Here is a 22,593-nt window from a genome sequence, read left to right on the forward strand (position 1 = left end):
TCGTATGTTTAGTTAACAGTATATAGGTACGTTATCCTTGCCCGAATTATGTTCCATACACAGAGTACTTTTCATACAGTTTATAATTATACCTACCATGATGACAGTAATGATAACTTTAATTTTAATAAGTAATGATGTCAATAATAATAATAATAATAATAATAGCCGTAGTGATATAATTTATACTAATGTATAATTTATATATATATTTTTATGTATTTGTATATCATGTGTATATGTATATTATTTTACTTTTCCGATGTATAGGTATATGTTATGTATGTCATATGCATATTCATAGTAAACGCATTTTTGTTTAAATTCTGTGGAAATTTTCGGTCATTTTTAGATCTGCCGTTCGTTCTTGCGATTTATTCAACAGATCGGTTCCAAATGATTAAATCAATTTCAAATTCCTAACTGATAGTTTTGTTTTTTTATTCCTTCTATATTTTTTCCTCGTTTTACACGCGGGTAATAAATAACATTAACTTGTTCAATATATGTATATGTTTTTTTTTCATACATTCACACACAAAGCTATTTTTCTATAATAGTGTAGCACATTAGAAACGCCTCGCGATTATTGGCTCGAATCTTTCAAGATGTCAAACCAACATCACAAATCCTACACTCAATATTCGCTTACATCATTTTCTTTATTATTTCGTCCCAGTTTTTTAAATTAATTATCGATTTGCTTACTTTCTTTCCTTCTGTTTTGCCTCCGTTTTTTAATAATAAATACTTTATTACTTTTATAAATGTATTTTTTATTACTTTATATCGTAGAATTCGGTTTGAAAGCACCACTGCGGAATTCACGAGATCGTTTTCAAACGCGAAACTTCATTCAACATTTCTACATTAGATATAGATATAGGTTTTACGTATAATTATAATATACATGTATATATATATATATATATATATATATATATATATATATATATTAAATTCTGTCAGCTATCCGTACATGTACGTATACATATAATGTATGGTATGTGTAGCATATAATTATTTACTTTTAGGTACACATCTTTTTATCTTTATTTATTCATCTATCAAATAATTTATTAATTTATTTATTCATGTAATAATTTATTTGTTTCTTTATTTATTTATTTATTCATTTAATTATTTTTGCATATCATTTTTGTCCACACATGCGAGTATATTTTGAGATCACCAGCTGGAATTAGTTTTCAGCTCAAGTTTCGAAAAACCTTTGCCAAAAGTTCATTTAATGTTTTAACAGAAGCAAAACTTCACCCTGTGGTTCAGACGCTCCAAATATATAACTTCTCCCTTTCAAAAGCTCAAGAATATGAAAAAAAAAATTAGAAGAACAGCCAACCGATTCCGTTTCCGTGTTCATCCGATTGATCGAGGGATACTCAGTCAAATTTGAAGACATCATGCATCTACGTACATGGCTTTTAGTGAAAAAATTCACTCCTAAGGTATATAACAGCTAACAGTAAAAATAAAATGAGAAAATTATTCAGTATTCACGTTACTACGGTTTTTTCGTAGCTATTTTACCTGTCATTATTTGTCCCCTTCACTTTCGCTGCACCATAGAAATAATTATACAGCACTTTCTATGGATTCGCTATAGCATAGATTATGTTCCGACTATTATGTTATATTGCGTAATACTTGAATAATTATTCCTAAATTAGATAATTCATCATATATATTGTTGTATCCTTAATTCTAGTGACTAGAGTATACACTCTTTAACTTCCCATTCAGGAATAAAATGCGTAAAATTAATAAAGAAATGAAACTTATTTGATCATTGATCGTATCATAGATATAGTTCAATAAATCTATGATCGTGTAATATAATCGACGTAATCATATCGTATGTACGATTTTTCATCGAATTATTCTTAAACCTAATATTTGGTATAGCTGTGTCTCGCTGAACTGAGCAATTTCTTGCCAAATAAAACATAAATGAAATGAAACTTACATAATACTACATACCTATACAGTATATAAGATATTCGATCAACTATAACAGTTATTCGGATAAATATACTTAAATATACCGAACTTACTTCACAATCTTTCATCTTAATATTATGCACACATTTTAATCACTATTTTTTCTCATCAAATTGTCGATACCTGTTCTTTTTAATTATCGTGTAATATCTATCGCATAAATTATTTTTATACGTATACATAATGATAACTATGTTCATCGATAATTTAAAATGACTAGATAACGTTAATTATATATCATCTGTAAGCAAAAAAACAATGATATACGCATGTTTGTAGTAAATTACTATATCATTTGTTGAAATTGTTACTACAAACTCGTCGAATAACAGATATAACCCTATAACGTATTTATACTTATAAGCGTACACGTGAATACATGAAAAAATGATAAATAATCCATCTTCGATAGTCATTGGAAAATTTTAAAATCAGGAAAGTTTAAAAGCTTTAAAGAGTATCAGGTGAGAGGTTTAAATAATAATTATTAGATCGATTGAATGCGAAATATTGATGATTACATATTATTGTGTAAATGTTAAATTTATATAATCGCGTTTGAAACTTTGAAGCACTGCAACTTCTGAACCACAGGAATTCTACGATATTACCTAGATTAACAAAACAGCAGTATTGTCCTTGCTTACAAATTATTTCATTAAAGTTTCTTCTACAGTCTATACTACATGATATTAATGTATTATATCCTTGCATCGTCGTTGCCAATGGAGTACAACGTATATGATTTCTTACCTCATTCGAGCGCTAAGAATATAATAAGCAACGCGATACACTTTTTTTTAGTCATCACGCGCTCTTCGCTAACTCAAGGATTGTTAGTATTAAATTGTTTCATAATATACCTATATCTAATCTTCTGAATTATACGTGTATATTTATATAATACCTAACTTTATGATTCCTCTTCAATCCGAGGAGTCTGAATCCGTCTCAGCCGGAGGTTCGGGAAATTCATTTTGTACCTCCGGCGTGGATTCCGGAATTTTCTTACTCATTGTGGCTGTGACGTACGCGCCTGGTCCCTCTCCTTGTGTATGTTCAATGCCAACCCTGAAGACATCGTTAAATTGCAATTAATCAATTTGAACTTTCCACTCTTCGTAGCAACCGATGGAAAAAAAATCACCCACCTGTATTCGTGTCTCGATAAATTCCTGACATATTTTTCCGGTGGATTATCACTGTCACTGTTCTGAAGACTAACGCTGCGTGCCGTCGTGTGAGAAACCTGGGTAGCAGGCATCGTAAACTCCACGTAGCAATACTCCGATAGCTGCTCAGGGATCTGATCGTAGGAAGTCAAAGCCATTCGACAGACGAGCTGATGAGTGGTATATGCCCCTGGAATTAAATTGTGCATTCGTGAGTTGGGCACTAAGATATACATTGAATGAATCTCCCATAGATTATCAGAGATTTGAACTTTTACTATTAATATTACTTTTTTCATTATTATACGAGAGACTGGACGCGTCGCGAATGTGCACTAGGTACAAGAAATCGATATAGCCGCGTGAGCTGCGGCGTACGCCCCGTTAATTGTAATTAATCGTATGGCGAGTAAGTACCTTGTCCTTCTTTGGGCAGTCTTGGCATTCTCCAGACTATGGCACGATGCTGATGCTCGTATTTGGCCTGGCCGGAGGTCACCTCCATCAGCTGTGGTTCGAGGGTGTCGACGGCGCCTAAGAACCGCTCTATACCCTTGATCTTTCCAGTTCTTCGGTGGGCCGATTTCACCGAACCGTATCTAAAGTGTTTCTCCACTCTGAAGAGATAGATCCAACACTCGGGAATCGGAAAACGCACCATCACATCCTCGCAGGGAACTTGACCCAACTTCCTTGATGCAAAACCGGGCACCAAAATGTCCGCCCTCAGCTCAACCTGTTAATAAATCATTCCATCAAATAAACGAACAGGTATGAGTCCCAATTTACTTATGTCATTATTTCTTCATGATTTAATTCGATCAGATACATATTAAAATATATCTATATAACAAGTTATTTAGACTAAATATTTCGGTCACAGTTTCTATTCTCACGTATACATTCAGCCCACCTTGTTTCCGGTCACGCACATGACAGCCTTCAACTGTAGGGGTAGCTCCCTGTTCTTTGGGGGTCTTACCCTGAATCTCATCAATTCGATGTAACAGGCGTCAGGTGGTTTGAACCTTAGGAATTGTTAGCGGGTTAGTCTCATTAGTGTAGAATCGATTGTCAGCGTTAATGGACAGATTAGTGTGAATGCAAAAGTATTTTTATTCTCAGGATACAAGAATCTAGAAAAATTCTTATGAAATTCACTTACTTTATAATCCTGGATCTTTCGTACTCGTCCTGCTGCACGCAGGTGTGGAACTCGACGTTTTCTAATCGAATCCATTCTTCCGTGACTACGGGGATGATGTCATGGCGGCCAACAACCTCTTTTCCCTGTCTCCACATGTCGTTTATCCCCAACTCGACATCAGGCATTCCTGACAAAAATAAATTAACAAATTACACCGTATGCCCTGAAGATACAGATTATCAGAATGGCATGAGATTAGTTCCGAAGTCCAACCTGATAAAAAGCCCAGGAAGAAAAGACGAACTCTAGCAATCTGCTTTTCAACGTGTCCCTCGGCGCTTTGTTCAACGTACAATTCATCGACCACCGTTATCTGCACCTCCTCCATTTTGTAATTCAAAGCCCGATCTCGGTGGGCTGGTAACCGGAAGAGAGCCTCTTCAACAGCATTAGAAAACTGCTTCATGTCTTCGAAGCATTGAGAGCCGATTTTGAACAATTGTGAGATCTGAAAGAGCACGAATGAGATTCAGATTTCACGAAACTTTTGTGATCGTCGAGAAAGATTTAGAAAACGAAATTCGCTTACCTGAGGTGCGTGCTCAACGGGAAGTCCTAGCTTCTTCAGATCGCTTCCGAACTCCTTAACTCCTTGGTAATCCCCCTGAATGGCATATGCTGCGAACTGACTTAACTTATTGGTGATTCGCTCTGCTTTCGTTACTTGCCCTGGTCTGACCCCCGGTCTTTCCTTGTAAAAAATATACTGCAGCTTAACCGTGAATATTTTTCCATATTGATCGAACTGTTGCGCTCCGATATCAGAAACTGAGTAACAAGCCTGCAACGGTAGCTCCTGAAAGGGATCCTTGTCATCCTTGCCATTAAAAAGCTGGAGAACTGGATTATCTCCTTGGTAGACTAACTTGACGAAGATTTTCTTCCAGAAACGCTGACCTGTGATTTTCTTTTTGTTCGGTTGACGAAGCTGCATTTCCCATCCGTCGCCGGTGTACGTAACTCTCGGGAAGTCTTCCAAAGGTTGGCTCACATCTTCGTCGAATAGTGGAGTTGGTGGGGTCTCCTGTTAAAGAATCAGGAAATAAAGAAATTAATTATTTCAAATTAACACGTGACCTAATTTATAAGATTATCAAACGTAATCGTCACCTGAGAATCGGTTCTGGTCATCTCAGCTGTCTGTTCAGCGTCCACTGGTAAGCCACCCTCTTGAGTAGACCAAGCAGACTTGTCAAATGGATTAAAGCGTGGCGAAGAATCGGTATAAGCAGAATTTTGAGGGCTCCTAGGGGGTGGGGCGATGACCGGGACTTGACCTCCCTCGGCGACTGCTAGCTGATCACCTTCCTTTGGTCTATCGAAAAAAGGGTTCCGCATTATTCATATTTCAGGAGGAAGAACGCATAAGATAATAATGTTAAGAACTTTGTGAACTCACTTGATGAATATACTGAAATCCGGAGCTTCGTCCGAGTCAACGGATTCGCTTCGCTTCGGCTTACTATCCTTAGGAGGTGCTGTCATGCTGAGGAAAGAATCAAAGCCTTCGTTTTCACCAAAACCAGTTGCCGTTTCAGATCCAGCGACCGAAGAATCACCCCAGACTAAGCGAATAAAAACATCAACAAAATCAAGAACTTCATATTTAACCGTACAATTTTTGAATCCCTACCAAAAATTCAAACAACTCGTAGATTCTTACCATCACTAGATGTGTCCATCGCAGTCTGACCGGCGCCAAATGCGTCGAAGAAGGAATCTGAGGGTGGTTCAGGTTCAGCGGCCTTGTCAAATTTAGATGCAAACGCGTCGAATGCATCCCCGGTGCTTTCAATTACCTTAGTGGTTGCAGAAAAGTCACCAATACCTTCGGTCTGGTAAACTCCACTTGAGGGAAATTCGGAAGCTGGCTCGGGGCTTGTAGAAATAAGAGGTGGCTCCTGGGCAGACTGGCTAAAATCGCCTAAAAGATCGGATGCGAAAGCAGAGTCTTGTTTTTCTGTAGAGAAGGGAGCTGGAGTCGTGTTCACTTCCAGTATAGAAGCGGTATACGAAGGTTCGGCAACTCCAAAAGAAGTGATGGTTGAAGAGGCAAAGGGTTCCACAGACGGTTCAGCCACCGTCGTCTCCGCAGTAGAAAATGTCGTCGACGTTTGATCCAACGTGGAAAACGTAGATGTGGGTAACTGGGCTCCGATTGTGTCAGAGAACGTAGTTTCAGTGGTGGAAGAGAATCCTGCCGATGCTGTGATTTTTGTCATTTCAGATGTTGTGAAGGGACTGTTTACCGAATAGGGTGTGTCTGAGCTGATTGAGAACCTTTTTTCAACAACAGTGGCAGCGCTTTCCGTTGGGTAATCAGAAGCTTGGATTGCGTCTCCTTGAGGTACATCGGATTCTATTTCTGCGAATGGATTTTCTTGAGTGTTAGTCTGAACTCCAGTGAAAAGGGAAGTCTCGGTAGTGGAGAACAAAGTAGTTTCCGTCTTCGGTACAGAAAAAATCATGTCCGATGCAGTGCAAGGAACGTTTTCTAAATTCGGAGCGTCGAAGAGATCCATGATATCGTTATTCTTCAATATCTCGTCCGGTTTGCCATCATCCTGAGCAAGCTCTGGTACGTTTCCATCGACGTCCAGCAGATCAGCGAAACTATGTTCGGGAGTTGGCGACGGTGAATGCATCAGAGTAGGACTAGGAGTTCTCGTGGCTTGGAGACGGTCTAATAAATGATTAGAAGTAGCGTCCATAGCACCGGTTACTGACAGTATTAAATCTTTGGTATTTTTCGGAGGATGAGGCCTTGGGGGAGGTGGTCTCATGGGGGGTGGTTTCCCATTTCTGAGATCCAACGACTGTTCGGAAGAGTCTCCTCCCGCTGCAAAGGTCGGCGGAGACTTACTGCTTTCCTCTGGACTGCCGAATAAATTAGTTTCTGGAGGTTGTTGTGCCTGTGACTTAGGTTGTTGATGAAACACAGGTTCCACGTCGCCAAATAGATTTATATCTTGACCACTGTAGAGATCGCTCGACTGTTGCATATCCGTGGAGAAAGTCGTCGTCGTGGAAGTTTCGACACCAAATAGAGAACTCTGTGCAGTAGTTTCCACGCCGAATGACGCGAAGGGGTTGGTTGAGTCTATGGTAGACGGTGGCTGGTAACTCGAGTCGGCAGCGAAATTCAAAAATGGATTTTCACCTCCCCCAGTTGATGCCGGAGGGCCAAAGTCTTGCAGGAAAGGATTCGAAGCCTGCTGATTCCCAGCGCTGCTAGCTTGGTCCGTGTAATCGTCCATGAGGAACGGGTTTCCGCCCTTGGAATCCATCTTTGATAATTTCTAAGTTTTCTCAAATTTTCTGATATATAACGGCAATAAAGATAAAGATTATTTATCTAGAGATGTTCAACGGTAAGTAAAACAACTGTAATCGACGAGTATCTTTAGATTGGCCACAACGTTATTATAGTGTAACTATTATTTTTCTATTAGTTCTGACTCCAGCAATTTCAACTCCGTCTTGCCAGGGTCAATAGTAGCGAAACTGGTGTCAAAAGGATCAATATCTTCTCCCGGAATGAATTCTCTCTGTTGAAAGGGCGTCAAGACTTTTACCCCAGTCTCCTGGCCGACTGAGCTCAAAAAATCTTTTGGTTTCTCCGATTCACCGGCTCGTGGGTCGAAGTCGTCTTCGTCGGAGAGCCTTGGGTCAAAATTCTGATCACTGTAAAGATCCTTCGAGGTCGTTTGTTCCGGTATTTGACGTAGTTCGCTTTCGAGGATTTTTAATTCAGCTTTTCCCGGGAGTATATTAACTGCAATGGACGTATCGAATGGATCTACGTACGTTATATCTTCTTCTTTTGCTTCGATTCTGGGCGTCAACGGTTTCACATCTACCTCGCAATCAGCGTCTAACAAACTTTCCTGTCTTTTGGTTTCAGACTTTTTATTATGAGCTTCGATATTGACGTCCTGAATTGATTTCGGCTGGCTCTCTGCGGATTCTTCGATCAAACAATCGGTTAACCCGATGATTTTCAGGCTTTTCGGCCTGGCAGTAATTCCCGAAAAATCAGAGTATCTTCTGCCGTGGTCGGCCTCAGCCCTCGGATTAAAATCGTGATCACTAAGGCTGTGAGATAATTGAGAGTCTCTTTTTAACAATTCTGATTCAATTAATTTGAGCTCTTTTTTTCCAGGTGCAACTTTTGCAACGAAACTTGTGTCAAAAGGATCGATTTCAGCCTCGTCCTCAGTTTCGTCCTCAGCTGCAACCTCTTCGAACGATCTCTGCGAATATGGCGTCAACGGTTTTGAGGGTATCGATCTCTCGTCTTCCGAGGTCTTGAGCAAATCAGGTCTTTGGGATGGAGTCGGTAAATCGAATGCAACAACTTTCGTGGGAGCAGCAAATCCGAGTTCTTCGGGTCTGGATGATTTTCGGCCTTGTTTGGGAATTACGACATCATCCTCTTCCCTAAAGACAACTTGAAAATTAGAAGTTTGTCTAACAACGCTCGGCGGCGGCTGCGGTCGAGGCGGAACCGTTTTTACTGGTGTCTCGTTTCCTCTAGGATCGAAGTCGTCGTCAGAGAGTGAATCCGCTTTATCTGTTTCACCGAGTAACTCTCGTTCAAGAAATTTAAGTTCTGTTTTTCCAGGAGCAAGTTCCTCAATACCAGAAGTATCGAACGGATCGACGTAAGTTATTTCCTTGATTGGAACAATTGGATGATCAGGTAGTTGGCTCAAATCCGTAAGGGAACCAGCTAAGAGATCTTTTTTAATAGTAGAAGGTGTATCGGTATCAAAGATATCGCCGTTATTGTGGTCGGAAGCTTTGATTCTCCCAGTTTCGTAGTCACGACTGAGACCGGCGGGATCAGTTAGTGATATAGCAACCTCGGAAATAGGTAAATCTTCCAATTCCTTCTCTATGAACTTAAGTTCTGTTTTTCCTGGGAGGAGATTTTCTGCAAATGTAGTATCAAACGGATCTTCCTCATCTACAAACGTAGCGGCTTCGAAACTCGCCTCAATTATTTCAACATGAAAATCGTTTTGCTCAGATTCCTTGGTGCTGAATGGATCGTCGGCTTGTTCAAGTTTTAAAGGTGCTTCTGACGGGCTACCGCTCAAATCAAACTCAGCGTCATCCAAATCAGGTATTTCCTCAAGGATGGTTTTTTCCCTTAGCACTTCGAATTCTGATATGTCAACCGGTTCAGGGTTATCTTTGAAAGTATTGATACCGTTTACTTCCGGCGTAAGTGGCCTTGGTAAGATAGCTGGTAATTTTGTTAGGTCGACGGGAATATCAGGAAGATCTGAATCATCGTCAAGAAGTGTTTTTTCTACTTCAACCGGCTCAGCAACCCCGGTAGGATTTGTAGCGTCTAATTGATCTGCAGATTCGTCAAAATCGCCAAGCAATAAATCTCCTTGAGTTTTTGCTTGCCTTGGTCTAGAGATTTTACAGGTACTCACGTGGTCTATACGACCGGATAATACTTCGACGGCGTTGCCTAAGCTGACGAGCTTATTGCCCCGTTTGTCAACGGTCTTTAGTACCTTGTCAGCACTCGTTGTATCGAAAGGATCGTTATCGAGTTCTTCCTGAGTGGGACTGTCAGGAATATAAGCAAGCTGAACGTCGATGTTCTGAAGAACGTCTACGTAAGTTGTATCAAATACGTCCTCTTCCGCTGAGTCTTCCTGGTCGTCATCGTCATCTGGTATTTCGACGAAACCATCGGAAACGTTCTTAATTTGTTTCTCCTCTTCTTCGGGACTCTTTTCACCGATTGGATTGCCGCTCTCGTCAAAACCCACCCACCTCTTGGTCTTCTTTGGGTCTTTCTGATCTTCGGCTGCTTTTGGTTCCTCTAATGGAGCTTTCCGTTGGAAAAACGAGGTTGACTTTATACGGTCAAGGTCACCTTGACTTTTTTTTAAGATCGAATCAACCCCAGCCGTTAAAGCTTCGAATTTCTTCCACTCGTCAGATCCCGCAGCTGTAGGCTCTCCGTTGGAGTCTGCTGCACTTGGGTCGCCACACTCGGTGGCTCTTTGCTGGGCCTCGGCCCGCTCTCTTCGGTAACGCTCAAGCTCTTCGGGGTCAAACTCTTCCTCTTCCGCCCCCTTCTTTCCCTTCTTCTGCTTTTTTTTCTTCTTCAGGCCCTTGGCTAGCTTGTGCATCCTCTAAGAGCTACCACGGTGTGACGGAGGCCTCTGCAATCATTTCAAGAAATGATCCAGCTTCAGTTAAGCTTTTGCAAACCTAATTCTAGATTAAAAAGCTTCAAAATATGTCCATTAATTTTGAAAAGACAACTTCGCACATGATATGCGTTCTTTCTGCCTTAATTATGTCAATGACAACAACACAGCCTTAAGAGAAATCAGATGTGTGTGCGCAAGAACCAGTCCGTTGGCACTACTTGGTATTCAAAGTGATCGCGATATACTTATAGGTAATACCGCGTGTGTAGCAGCTGCTGCAACTTGAGGAGAGTCAGGTTCATTATTAAACGAATATAACTTTTATTTCCGATCTTGGGGTGTGAGCAAGATTTTTTAGCTGCAGAAGCTATTATGGGAAGCGTTGCGAAAAGGCGAAAGGGTAAAAATATAACGCCTCAAAGAGAGCAACGCAGATGGACCTTTCATCTGAAATACGTATAGGTATACAGCTAGGTACAATATATGTATGTATTTTACATTTTTCATACGGGATGTTTGCCAAGCGCCACAGTCAGATCGATGTATCACTATGCACTACATCACAAATTTCATATATACATATATCTATGTATCTGTCCTTATCTACATATATGTATCATAAATAAGCTTATAGTATATTCATCCCGCGTGCAAAATTTACATTTTAATTAAATTCTGCGCGTGCCAACGGCTTCTTAACATTTCTCTAATTACGTAAGTGATTCAGGATTCTCTGTTTTTCATGTTGTTCACTTCTTTAAACTTAAAGACGAAGAATTTCTGATGTATCACCCTTGCGGAAGATACACTGGCGTCGTAATTGTTCCCCATGAGATGGGCTGGTGAGCATTATCATCAACATAATGTTGGAAATATCATCCATTTTTAACCAATTATTTCGTAAGCTATCTAGCCACGGGGGTACTTTCTATCTTCCATCCACTAGCAATCAGTTGTAATTAAAATCATACCGTTTCAGAAAAACAAATGACCTGTAGTATGAAAATCTACTGCAATCAAGAATCGCCAAATTTTTAAATACAGAGCGCAAATTGAATCATCCACTTTCAAAGTTCGATAAATTCTGTAGTGACGAACGCTGCTAAATGTGAGATTTAATTGCAATCCAATAGACTGGATTCTATAAAAAATCGTGCATCAATCGGTATTACAGATGAACGAAACGTGAATGGGAATGCTTTTTGTTGTACATTTTTCAACGTACACAAAATATGACCCAGTTGAACGCAGTGAAATTGACAAGTTAGTTATTTCAAGATTATCGATTTGCAGGCACCGTGAAGCAAGCCCGTGTGCGGGTAAAAAAAGAAGGTAGACGCAGAGCTTGAGCTTGTGAGAGTAAACCAGCAAGTGACGCGACTAAACGTGAGGCAGACTTGACTCGCACTTATATTTAGATATCAGTGCTTTTGCTCTGCGATCGTCCCAAGTCAAAATTATGTTCTTGAACTCTCCGTGCACGGTGGAGAAACTCTTGTTTGACTATAATACAAATGAAAACTGTACGTTCGTAGAATTCATATTCTACCTAGGCACACCGCAATATTTATCAGTCTACTCGGTGAACCTATGCTGTTCTTATATAAAAGCACGGCTATGTAACTACCGTGACCATTCCTGATTAAAATCGAAGATAAATAATGTCATACACACCACTTTCTATTGGGGGTTCAATGAAATGAAAATTTTCACAGCAAAAAACGATTGGATGAATAGCTATAATTGCTTTTTTGATTCAAAGCACACTTATTTTTTTTAATGCACACAGAACTAGTGAGTTGATTTCGAATATTTTTTCCAGCTCAAGTATACTTACTGTATACAGTCCACAGAATGTGAAAATTTTACCTTGTCTTTTTCATATTAGAACGATTCACGTTCGAATTTTTTGCAAATCTCTAAGAATATCTGTACATTTTCGTGGGGCAATTATATCATAGTGTATTTCTGCTCATTCGATATTTTGATCTACTTCAGTTTCATGTGATTGATAGAACGATTATGCATGTATTGTGAAAGTAAAAAAGAAAAATTATGCAACTTAATTTTCCTAGTTGAAATAGCTCAGTTCCTCGGTAAAAGTTGTGCTGAGACGTAGTTAAGAACCACAAGAAATTATAATAAAAGTGCAAACGTTATCGATGACGCAAGTCGAGATTCACTTATAAAAAACCGAAGAAAATATTCGGCGTCATCAATTCGCAGGGGAGGGTTCGCGGTATATTGAAATCTAATTCGATATTGCTTCTATAGGAATACATTTGGTAGAAAGGGTGTTTCAATGCCTAAAGTAGATCTCACCCTAGATCGAACGATTTCCAATTCACGTCAAAAAAAGAGAATATAGATACTTCGGCAACTTCTGAAATAAAGTATATATTCATATAAAACTGATCGCCGATAAACGGGTAAAAACCAATTTTCACTGAACGAAGTCGAAGTCGGAGATTGAATGATATTCATGAGGCGATAGAATCACGGGTTACAACTCACGGAACTTTCTAGGATATGGACGCGAAACCGAAGGGTACGAGAATCAGTCAATACTTACAATATGAGCCTCATCAGCCCCGTTGAGGAAGTGCACATTTTTTACGCGTCATTCCGCGTTCACGCCTCGAAAAAAAAAATTGTTTTAAATGTAAAGTTACTTTTTTATCACGGCACTAGCTGATGATCTGTAGCCGCGTAAACCTTGGCGGCTGCAAGTCCAATTTTTCGGAAGCCCGCCGAGAGCCTGAGGCTCTGATAAAAGCGCCGGCTCTGCTGAGTCGCTCGCGCAAGCTATTTCCAACATCGATCCGTTTCTCGCGAATGCGCGAACGCGCAAACCCCCGTCGACGCCGACGTCGAAAAACTTCCCTGTGTAAGGGTGTATGTATAATCCGTATGCTCATGTGCTATGGACGTGTTCATACGCCTACGTAAGAATGGGTCTGCAGAAGGGGATGAAAATTGTAGCTGGTACTCAACAGGATTGGGACAGAATTGTTCGACATCGTCACGTGGTCGGTTTGTTAACACTTGATACGATGATCACCTGATAAGGTGGAAAAAAATATGGAAGCATAGGAGACAGTTTTTTAAGGAATGACGTCGATTCAAAATTTGAAATTTAGTTTTCCAATGTACAGAATACTATGCATAAATTAGAATATCTGCAGGTAAATCGGCTTAGTAGCCATACCCTTTGTTAACTTTTACTTAAAATATAGCGAAATTCAGTCACGCAAACTGAAATTTTACTTTGGAGAAAGAATGTGACTCCGATTACAATAAGCCTAACTCAGCTGATTACATTCCTCTGAATTATTCATCAAAAATGCTGCTTTTACTATGAAAGAAAAAAATTTGATAACAATCATTTTATGATTTATATCTACGACTCGTGCGGGACCAAAACTAAGCCTAATCTTGAAAAATCATCTTTGATGACTTATTTTATTGACATATTCTGTTGAACACATAATTATATGTAGTTGATTAACAATTACTCAATTTTACTTCATCAATTTTATTTTAACTTAAAACAATTTAGGCGGCTACCGCAGTTGCTATGTGCAATTAATGGATCCAACCAACGATATTATTACAAGTTATGATCGTCGGATCGTCCATGGCCCAATTATAAGTTATGGCTGTAACATAATGACATAATCGTAGTACATGATTTTTATTAATACCTCCGCAATCCTCATTCTATGAAAGAACTCTGGCAAGGAATTCAGATTCATTCTTGTCAAGCAAAATCAATTTTTTGAAAAACTAGGCGTACGCTTCAGAGCTTCGAAGTTTGAAACAAAGAGCTCGCTACCTTCCAAATTATTAACAATTGTTAAGTTGTGCCGGCACTCAACCGGCAGGCAACCGTACCACTTTACGACTTTGCGCATCTGCGCAAGCTTCCTCGAGCTGTGTTAGCTGTGTGTGCTACGAAAAATCTTCTAACTGACGGCATGCTGTTACAAATACATATTACAATTATTTAATTAGTAAAAACAGTTCACAAATCTACCGGACGATAAAGGCACGCCAACTTCGAAAGGTATAGTAGCTAAAAATTTTCAATATCACTCCATAATGCATACCCCTGGAATCGTGAAATTGATCAAGCCATAATGGCCGCAAGACAAAAATTCTATGAAGCCTATTAGGAATTTTTCATTAGCTAGGAACACTGTGCGATATCATTAAACAACAGTGCCAGTGATTTCCGTTGAAGCCACGCAGATCCATATACTTACGCTACAAAAAGTCATAAGTACAAGTTCAACAAACCGTTGTTGTAAATCTCGAAGAAACACTTCTTCCTCTGGACAAATTTTCTCCAATTACCGAAATCATTTTGATAAGCTGATACGAAATCGTTGCTAATATAGTAATCGCATATCTGGCACTCCGCAATAATGATGAAACTTATTCTATAGTATTTTGTTGAGTGTTCCTTAAAACAAATGTCACAAATATTGGCCAAATTTCTAAATCTTATCAAATAACACTTTGATATTCCAGAAGAAAAGTTCAATATTTCTAAGTAATTTGAAACACGTGTGCACATACCTATGTATTTGTTACTGTGAATGACCAAAATTAGAGAATGTCGACTTTCACCAATGAACGTTAACAGATACCAAATACGACGATGAAAGATCGAATATTTCATTACATTGTTGTACATTTGGACAGTGCATGGTGAATGTCAACATTTACCGGTATGCCAGTATATTTCAGACATACACTAAGCGACTAAGTGAATTTTGACATCGCCGGTGAAAGTCGACATTTTCCAGATTTCGGTGTTTCACTGTAACATATTCATTAACCAAGTACTGATTTTAATGCCAAAACTTTTGGATACTCAGTTAATCATGGACTCAGAATCCAGACGAAAAGGACCTAGAAGCCCAAGCCCAGAATCAGATGAGTCTCATAGAAGGAGATCAAGAAAATATGAACGATCACCTTCACCGAGAAGATCAAGATATCGTAGATCTAGGTCTAGGGATAGACGATCTTGTTCTAGTTCTCGAGATAGAAGACGCAAAGAAACTAGCCGTAACCAAGACTGGAAACAACCAGCTCCCCAAGCTGCACCTCAAGGACCTCCCCCAGCTGCTCCTGGAAATTATCAGACATCAGTTCACAACCAATACCAGGTTGAGACAATATTCTTGACAACGGAACTTTATCTATCAAGCAAAGACATAATATATTCTAAATGAATTAGAATTTTTTTGCAAAAACGCGTGTTTCGAAATTCAAAATAGTGAAAATTAATAGTTTGGAGCCCCTTGAATTCTAGGTTTTTATTGGAACATTTTATTTCTAGGCTCCACCACCTCCAAATACTGGACAGCCGCCACCAACAATGCCTCCATACAACCCAGGATACAACTATAACTACAACTACAACCAAAACTATGATTATAGCTATCAACAGCCAGCTAGTTATCGCAGTGTAAGTATGATACAATTGATAGAACTATCATAAATAGGTATAAATTTGCAATACCATACTTCAAATGCAATCAGTGTGAAAAGATTTCAGGCAATCGACGTTGATTGTCAACTGACTTCTCCTTATATAACTGAACTTATTAAATATTAGGCATGAACCAACCTATCGTTTACCAACCAACCATAGTCAGTCGCATTAAGTTGGTGTGACATCAAATTTTTTTCATCAAGTTTTCACTTTTCTAAAATGACTTGAATTAACGACACAAATTCTATGCACTGATTGCACCGTATTGTTAATTACTTAGGAGATAAATGTAGGACATACTATGACACGATCTTTCTTGAATAATGTTATTCAATGTCAAATGTTGATCTTTGTATATGCTTGTATGCTACATTAGTTAAAAAAATTGAAAAGTAAGTATAACTCCCAAATATTATTTCCGCTCTAACAAAATATTCTGAAACTAAATCGAAAACCGACAAAGGTTCACCTCGAAGAGTCTTCACAATATCTTCGATATCCTGATTCAATTATTTGGACTTACAAAGGTGAGAAATTGTATGAATTTCGATTTGGAAACCGATTATCGAAGGTAAATATCCATTTCTTAGGATTATCCACCCCCTGGATGGCAAGGTACTCAAGTCCCATACAACAGCCAACAACCCCCTCCACCGCCGAATTTAGCTACACAATCGGATTCAACCAGATCTGTTGAAACTGGACCTCCTGGACTATCATCGGTTATTCCAAGACCAGAGGACGCTAAAAAAGAAGGTATGCATTCGATAAATTGAACATAGTTTGATATTATAATTTATTGTACGTTACGTCTAACATGAATTTCTTTGTTTACTCCTTCCTCTCAATTCCTTCCTATTATCCAAACCCTCTACCTTAAACATCTTGACGGTGGTTCAATGATATATAATTGAAAAATCATACATTGGAACTAAAAAATTCCGACTGCCGCAAATCATTTGCACTATGTTAAACGTTGCTACCTGCTTGAATTCTTTGTATTTCAACGTGCGATATCCGAACACTTTCTACAATCCATTCCTAATTCTGAAAATACCTTTAAATTGAAAACTCAGCAGCAATTGCAGCAGAAGTAAAACAACAAAAAGCTACATTGGGGAAACAGCGAGAGGAATATATTAAGAAGTCTACCACACTCCAACGTGAATTAGAAATTTTGCGTCAACAGTGCGACGAAATAAGCAAAGATGGCGACCGAGACAACAATCGAATTTTGAAAGAGAACCAAAAGCTTCAGGTAAATGAAGACTAACTGAAATCAGTCATGATTTATCGATCTTTTTGATAAAGAGAGAGCAAATGTTTCGAGTAGATGGAAGAAAAGTCTTTCTCCCACACTTTCATATTACATTACGATGCAAACATAATTAATAGGACAAAAGTACATACGTAGCCAGATGAACTTAAACTATAAAAAAAGATCAATTAATTTTTCCCTTTTGAAATAATATTAATTATAGGACAAATTTTATTGCAGATTGAAATTCAAAACAAAATGAAGTCCATACACAACGTGATTGACATGTTAACTGGGATTATTGGTGACAAAGCAACTGTGGATGATCTCAAGATAAAATTCAAAGTGGAAGCTACTAGCAAACATTCAAGAAGTCCTAAAGATGACTTCCCCAAAGGGAAATCTGAATCCCCAGATAGAGCGTCCATCTCAGACTCAGATAAAGAATCAAAGGTTGACAGAGATAGGGAAAGAGACAAAAAAACTCCTGAAGACATGAAACCTATGTACAATTTCGTACATTATGATCCGGAAATGCATTGGTGTAAAGTGTGCGACATCTTTCCTAAAACTGCTAAGGAGTATTTAAATCATCTTCATAGCAATGAACACAAAGAAACTTGCTTGGTGAGTTCAGATCTTCATTTATTTTCTATTAAACATTATTTTTTTCTTTTTTCTTTTTTTATTCAATTGTCTGAAACTTTAAATTGCTGCAATGTTTACATAAATTGCATTCAATTCGTGTGAATATTGCAGTTCCTCACAACTTCGTAAATATAAGGCCATGAATTTGAATTGGGTGAAAAAAAACCGGTTCTCGAAGACAAACTTCAAATCAGCTTTTTCCCAACTATCTTAACTAACCAATATGTAGGTTTTGTTACTGTTAGCTTGTAATATAATTGATCAACTCATACTGAACCCTGTTTGCATATCTATTTGAACTTATACATCTTTATGTGTACAAAATATTTTTTTAATTTGGAGTTTCCTTTAACAGGAACGCAAAATAGTTGACATGCCTTGGCATAAGGCTAACGGCGAGGGAACTGAAAAAGAAGTGCCATATTACCCCGGACTTCCAACAAAAAGAACACCGATTAAAGGTATGATTATTTTTTGATGGATCTTTACTAATAGAATAAAAATTCCGTAGCTGAACCCTCGTTCCGGTATGTATTGAAGAGGCAGCACGCATCTGTAGCTAAGCATGAAACTTTACCTGCTACGACAATGCATTTAAGAGGAACTCAAACTCTATCATATTCATAGAAAAAATAAAACCAGCTCACAGAAGAATTCACAATGGATACGAGATTCCGAAAAATTCTATTTCCTGTTGAAAATATGCTTCATAAATATCACGGTTGTATCTTTTTTCGAAAGCCAGGTTTCAGTTTCTTGTTTTTTTACCATGATATATCACTATCCATCGATTTCGTTTCCACACTTGTTAAATTTGCTTCGTTATTTCGATGTCTATGTGCACAAATTTATTGATGCCATATGTGCGCGTAATGAAACTGAACACATGAATTGAGTTAATATTGAAACAAAATTTGTCTAGCTTGTAAACAGTCATGACTCTTTATCCAGGTTTTGATGCATTTTGGCAATTTCAATTTATCGTGTAGCATCTCAAATCAAAGCACAGCTTCCACAGTAATGGATTCATTGCTTTTTGAATGCTTAAAACCAGTTTACTTTGAAGGAAACCTATTGAAATGTGATAACAGAGTGTCTAAGTATACTCTGTAGAGCGTTTTTTTGCTGCTTTAAACGATCAGGGATATGTTTATTTGGTCCGAGTACCAACTTCGTTAAACTGATGCAGTTTGCAGTAGCAACCTCGACCATCTCTATTTTGGTGATAGTGATTTTTCCGAACATCAAGAAAGAAGACACGTTGAAAGGATAAGCTCACAACTGCGGGAAATGAAAACACTGTAATTACAGATTCTTGAATAATGACTTTGATTAAGGAATACTATCAGATATACGTATTGTGTACGTAATCTTGTCATCCCCATAAATGTGAGGATTGATAGAAGTTGAGCTTGTGTCATATGTATGATCACAGACCGAGCCTGCCTTCTGTTATTCCAAGCGCTTTTGTAACAGTCATTATTCTCTGCGTTTTATTAATGATTAGTTATTTTGACTACATACTGTGTTAATGATCTGTTAAAAAAATAAGATGTAATATTCATGTTGAGAATAAAAGGTTCCCTATTTCCATTTTTTGTAGAGTTTTGAGCCAGCGCATATAAACAGACATCAAGAATCTGCTGAAAAATAATCTTGATGAGTTGTTAATGGTTTATATTTATTTTTTCAGCCACTTGAGTATATCGTGGAAAAGCATAAGGTCATTCTTTATAAACTTACAACCATTGCTGAATATATGTAAATTTCAATAGCTTAATGTTATAAAACTTTGATTTCAGGGCTGCAGTTTTTCATCTCTTCCACCGCGTGGTATTGCAAGCTCTGTGACTCGTGGATCGGAGATCTACATTGCGCCAGTCTGCACTTGAAATCAAAAAGGCACTCAGAGAATTTCTCGGTGAGCACATTTCTAGTTTATATGCGAAAATTTATGTGTATACATTTACATACATGTATAATACATTACTGTAGTTACAAAAATTTTTTTCATCCAGATCTCAATCAGTTCAATTATCGCAGTTAGATCATTCATCTTTCTCATTTTTCCTTTGCTAAGACTACTCTCGCTTTCTGATTTCATACAAAAACAGCGTTTCGTGGAACAGAACCCGCACTGGGAAACTGATTGGATGGCAGATCGTGAAAAAGCTTTTTCAGAGGAGAAACATAAGCAGATGCAAATCGAGATACTTAAGCAAAAAGAAGACGAACCTGTAACTAAATCGAAAAAGTCCAAGAAGAATAAGAAGAAGAGCAAAAAGTCAAAAAAACGCCGTAACAAAAGCAGTGGAACCGATACTACCACGGATTCAGACGACTCGTTTTCAGACTCTGATCAGGATAAATCCAAGAGTATCAGAGTTGCAATGAGAAATAAAATGAAAGCTGCTACGCAAGCGATTTTGAATGAAGAGATTGATTATCATGGAATCAAGTTGAAAGGTTCCTGGGCTCAAGTCGCCCAACAAATAAAGCAGGGAACACCTGAGGTACAACAGGAAGCAGATGATAGGCAGTTGCTGAACTCAATTCGAGATAAATTGAAAGCGAAACAAGAGGAAGAGATCAAATCCATCGGAAGGGACGGCATTCGACATCAAAGCCAAGAAAAGTTATCCTATGAGGAGATCCACAGCCAAAATCCTCCATTCCCAAAGAAAGAAGAAGAGGATCTGGAAGCCTGGGGACCCAAAGAGCCGCCAAAATCATTTTGGATAAAGAAAGAAGAGGAAAAACCTCAATCCGCTCCTAGTAAAACAGTTGATGTACCCAAACCTGAAGAAATGCCTAAGCCGCACATGGGCTTCTGGACGAAGCAACAGGTTAACATGGCCGTCAAACCACAAGAAAATAAAGTACCAGAGATTAAAGAAGAGGATAGAGATCGTGAGAGGGACAGAGATAGATACAAGGATGACCGCGATCGCAAATATGATAGACGAGAGGATAAGTACGAACGTTATGACAGATACGACAGAAACGAGAGAAGCGACAGAAGACGAGGTAGAGATAGAGAATACTATGATGATCGTAGAAAACGAGACGGTTCACCCAGAAGAGATAGGAATTGGCGGGATAGTCCCAAACGTAATTACGACAGATACGAGAAAGATAGAAGAGAGGACAATTCTTCTAATGACGAATCCAAGTTTGAAAAAAAGACAAATGAGTTTGCATCTAAATTCAAAAAGGTCGGCCCTCAGCCAAAAAAGCCAGCACTACCAGTGGCTAAAGGAAAATTACCGTTCATTGGAAGATTACCACTGTTCAAAAAGAAAACTGAAGAACCTAAAATGCCAGAGAAAGATATAGCACCATTGCCTTATCAACAGAGCAAGTTTGAAGACACTCCAAGGGTTCCCAGTGATATAATAAAGCCACCAGGCGTAGTCCATATTACTAAACTAGCAACTCCGACTAATATCAATAATGGGAATTCCAGCCAGCTGAATAAATTGCAACAAATGAAGATTTTGGTCGCACCACCACCTCCAATGTTACACGAAAGTAAAGCTTTGACACCACAAGTTGTTGACATGGAAATCGAAGACCAGTCTGAAGGAGTAATCATTGAACAACCCATAATGGAAGACCAGAAAGAGATTACCAACTTACCTACCCTACCACCACCCACGAGTCAGCCTCCTCCACCCATAAACCGACCCCCGTTTATTTCCAGCCCTCATGTCACAAGCAGACCACCATTTACTTCTACTAGACCAGCATTCCTATCAACACGACCACCGTTTGTCACGCATCCTCCTATAACCAAGCCCCCAGTACAAAATCTCACTCCATTTATTCCAATGCAACCACCTCCGATACAAAGCAGTACTTCTTTTGTCCAGAGTCATACAAATCCACCGCCTCCTTTGCCATCAGTAGAATCAGTAACGCATGATATATTGGACATACCCGAACCTGCAGAAAAACGCGCTGATCCATCAATACCTCTCCCTGATGATTTACAAGAAGCATTGAATATAATTTTCCCTAAAGAGGAGAAAGCTGTAAAACAACATCAACCACCCGACAGTGTCATGTATGCAACAATGTATAGCATGCTAGGTTGCATTGGCTATGGACCTGAGTACATGGACCATCCACCACCAGAAATTACGCAAGCTGACCCTGAACCTGATTCACAGCCAGGGCCTGATGACTTGAAAATGTTGGGGATTGATGAGGGTGATACGATATTTTGAATGGACGACCAAGTGGGTAATATGACAGTGATAGTTTATAAATTCCTTCATACGAAAGAAAAATATCACTACCAGCCTCTTTAAACAGTGAATAAAATATACATACGTGATTCCTGTATACTTCTTCAATTGTTTTAAACGTATAACTGCACAAAATCTTGGATACGAAATGTCGTTTGGGCGCATATTTTGTTGTATAGTTGCAGATACTTTACAGCGTATAATCCTCTAATGTTGATCACTTACCCAAAATTGGCCATGGTCATTAGAATGCTAACATGGATTAGCGACAACACAGTTTTCATTCTACACATAAGCTTATTGTCGATGATCAAAATGTGAACTTGTTATATCAATTATACCTTTCTC

The 22,593-nt window shown here is 38.6% G+C and overlaps 2 protein-coding genes across 3 annotated transcripts; one reads left to right on the forward strand and one right to left on the reverse strand.

Moving 5' to 3' along the window:
- Nucleotides 1–1,547: 1,547 nt before the first annotated feature.
- On the reverse strand, nucleotides 1,548–13,384 carry LOC105686964 (protein stoned-B-like). Its single transcript, XM_020852998.2, has 12 exons — nucleotides 13,156–13,384; nucleotides 7,839–10,592; nucleotides 6,062–7,685; nucleotides 5,798–5,963; nucleotides 5,509–5,713; nucleotides 4,928–5,422; nucleotides 4,612–4,846; nucleotides 4,357–4,525; nucleotides 4,105–4,219; nucleotides 3,609–3,927; nucleotides 3,171–3,381; nucleotides 1,548–3,090 (listed from the first exon to the last, which is right to left on the reverse strand). The coding sequence occupies exons 2-12, from the start codon at nucleotides 10,557–10,559 to the stop codon at nucleotides 2,946–2,948; spliced, it is 6,405 nt and encodes a 2,134-aa protein (XP_020708657.2). The 5' UTR covers nucleotides 10,560–10,592; nucleotides 13,156–13,384; the 3' UTR covers nucleotides 1,548–2,945.
- Nucleotides 13,385–14,488: 1,104 nt separating this feature from the next.
- LOC105687166 (zinc finger matrin-type protein CG9776-like) lies at nucleotides 14,489–22,334 on the forward strand. Of its 2 annotated transcripts, none has more exons than XM_012402580.3 (9): nucleotides 14,489–14,649; nucleotides 15,467–15,760; nucleotides 15,934–16,062; nucleotides 16,680–16,845; nucleotides 17,166–17,347; nucleotides 17,588–17,974; nucleotides 18,351–18,456; nucleotides 19,798–19,916; nucleotides 20,110–22,334. In XM_012402580.3, exons 2-9 carry the CDS (start codon nucleotides 15,473–15,475, stop codon nucleotides 22,222–22,224), a joined length of 3,492 nt encoding a protein of 1,163 aa, XP_012258003.2. In that variant the 5' UTR covers nucleotides 14,489–14,649; nucleotides 15,467–15,472; the 3' UTR covers nucleotides 22,225–22,334. The 2 variants fall into 2 exon arrangements, with proteins under 2 accessions (XP_012258003.2, XP_012258005.2); XM_012402582.3 differs by having other exon boundaries at nucleotides 17,169–17,347.
- Nucleotides 22,335–22,593: the final 259 nt, after the last annotated feature.

This window comes from Athalia rosae, chromosome 1 (assembly GCF_917208135.1).
Source record: "Athalia rosae chromosome 1, iyAthRosa1.1, whole genome shotgun sequence".
NCBI classification, from domain to species: Eukaryota; Metazoa; Arthropoda; class Insecta; order Hymenoptera; family Athaliidae; genus Athalia; species Athalia rosae.

What these genes read in the sequence shown, in the direction of transcription:
- LOC105686964 (XM_020852998.2), bottom strand. Translation starts at nt 10,559, where the DNA reads ATGCACAAGCTAGCCAAGGGCCTGAAGAAGAAAAAAAAGCAGAAGAAG. An exon ending in GATGGACACATCTAGTGATG is followed by an intron (nt 5,964 to 6,061) that starts GTAAGAATCTAC and finishes TTATTCGCTTAG; the next exon opens with TCTGGGGTGATTCTTCGGTC. An exon ending in ACTGCCCAAAGAAGGACAAG is followed by an intron (nt 3,382 to 3,608) that starts GTACTTACTCGC and finishes ATTTAATTCCAG; the next exon opens with GGGCATATACCACTCATCAG.
- LOC105687166 (XM_012402580.3), top strand. Translation starts at nt 15,473, where the DNA reads ATGGACTCAGAATCCAGACGAAAAGGACCTAGAAGCCCAAGCCCAGAA. An exon ending in AAGAGAACCAAAAGCTTCAG is followed by an intron (nt 17,348 to 17,587) that starts GTAAATGAAGAC and finishes ATTTTATTGCAG; the next exon opens with ATTGAAATTCAAAACAAAAT. An exon ending in AAAAAGAACACCGATTAAAG is followed by an intron (nt 18,457 to 19,797) that starts GTATGATTATTT and finishes CTTTGATTTCAG; the next exon opens with GGCTGCAGTTTTTCATCTCT.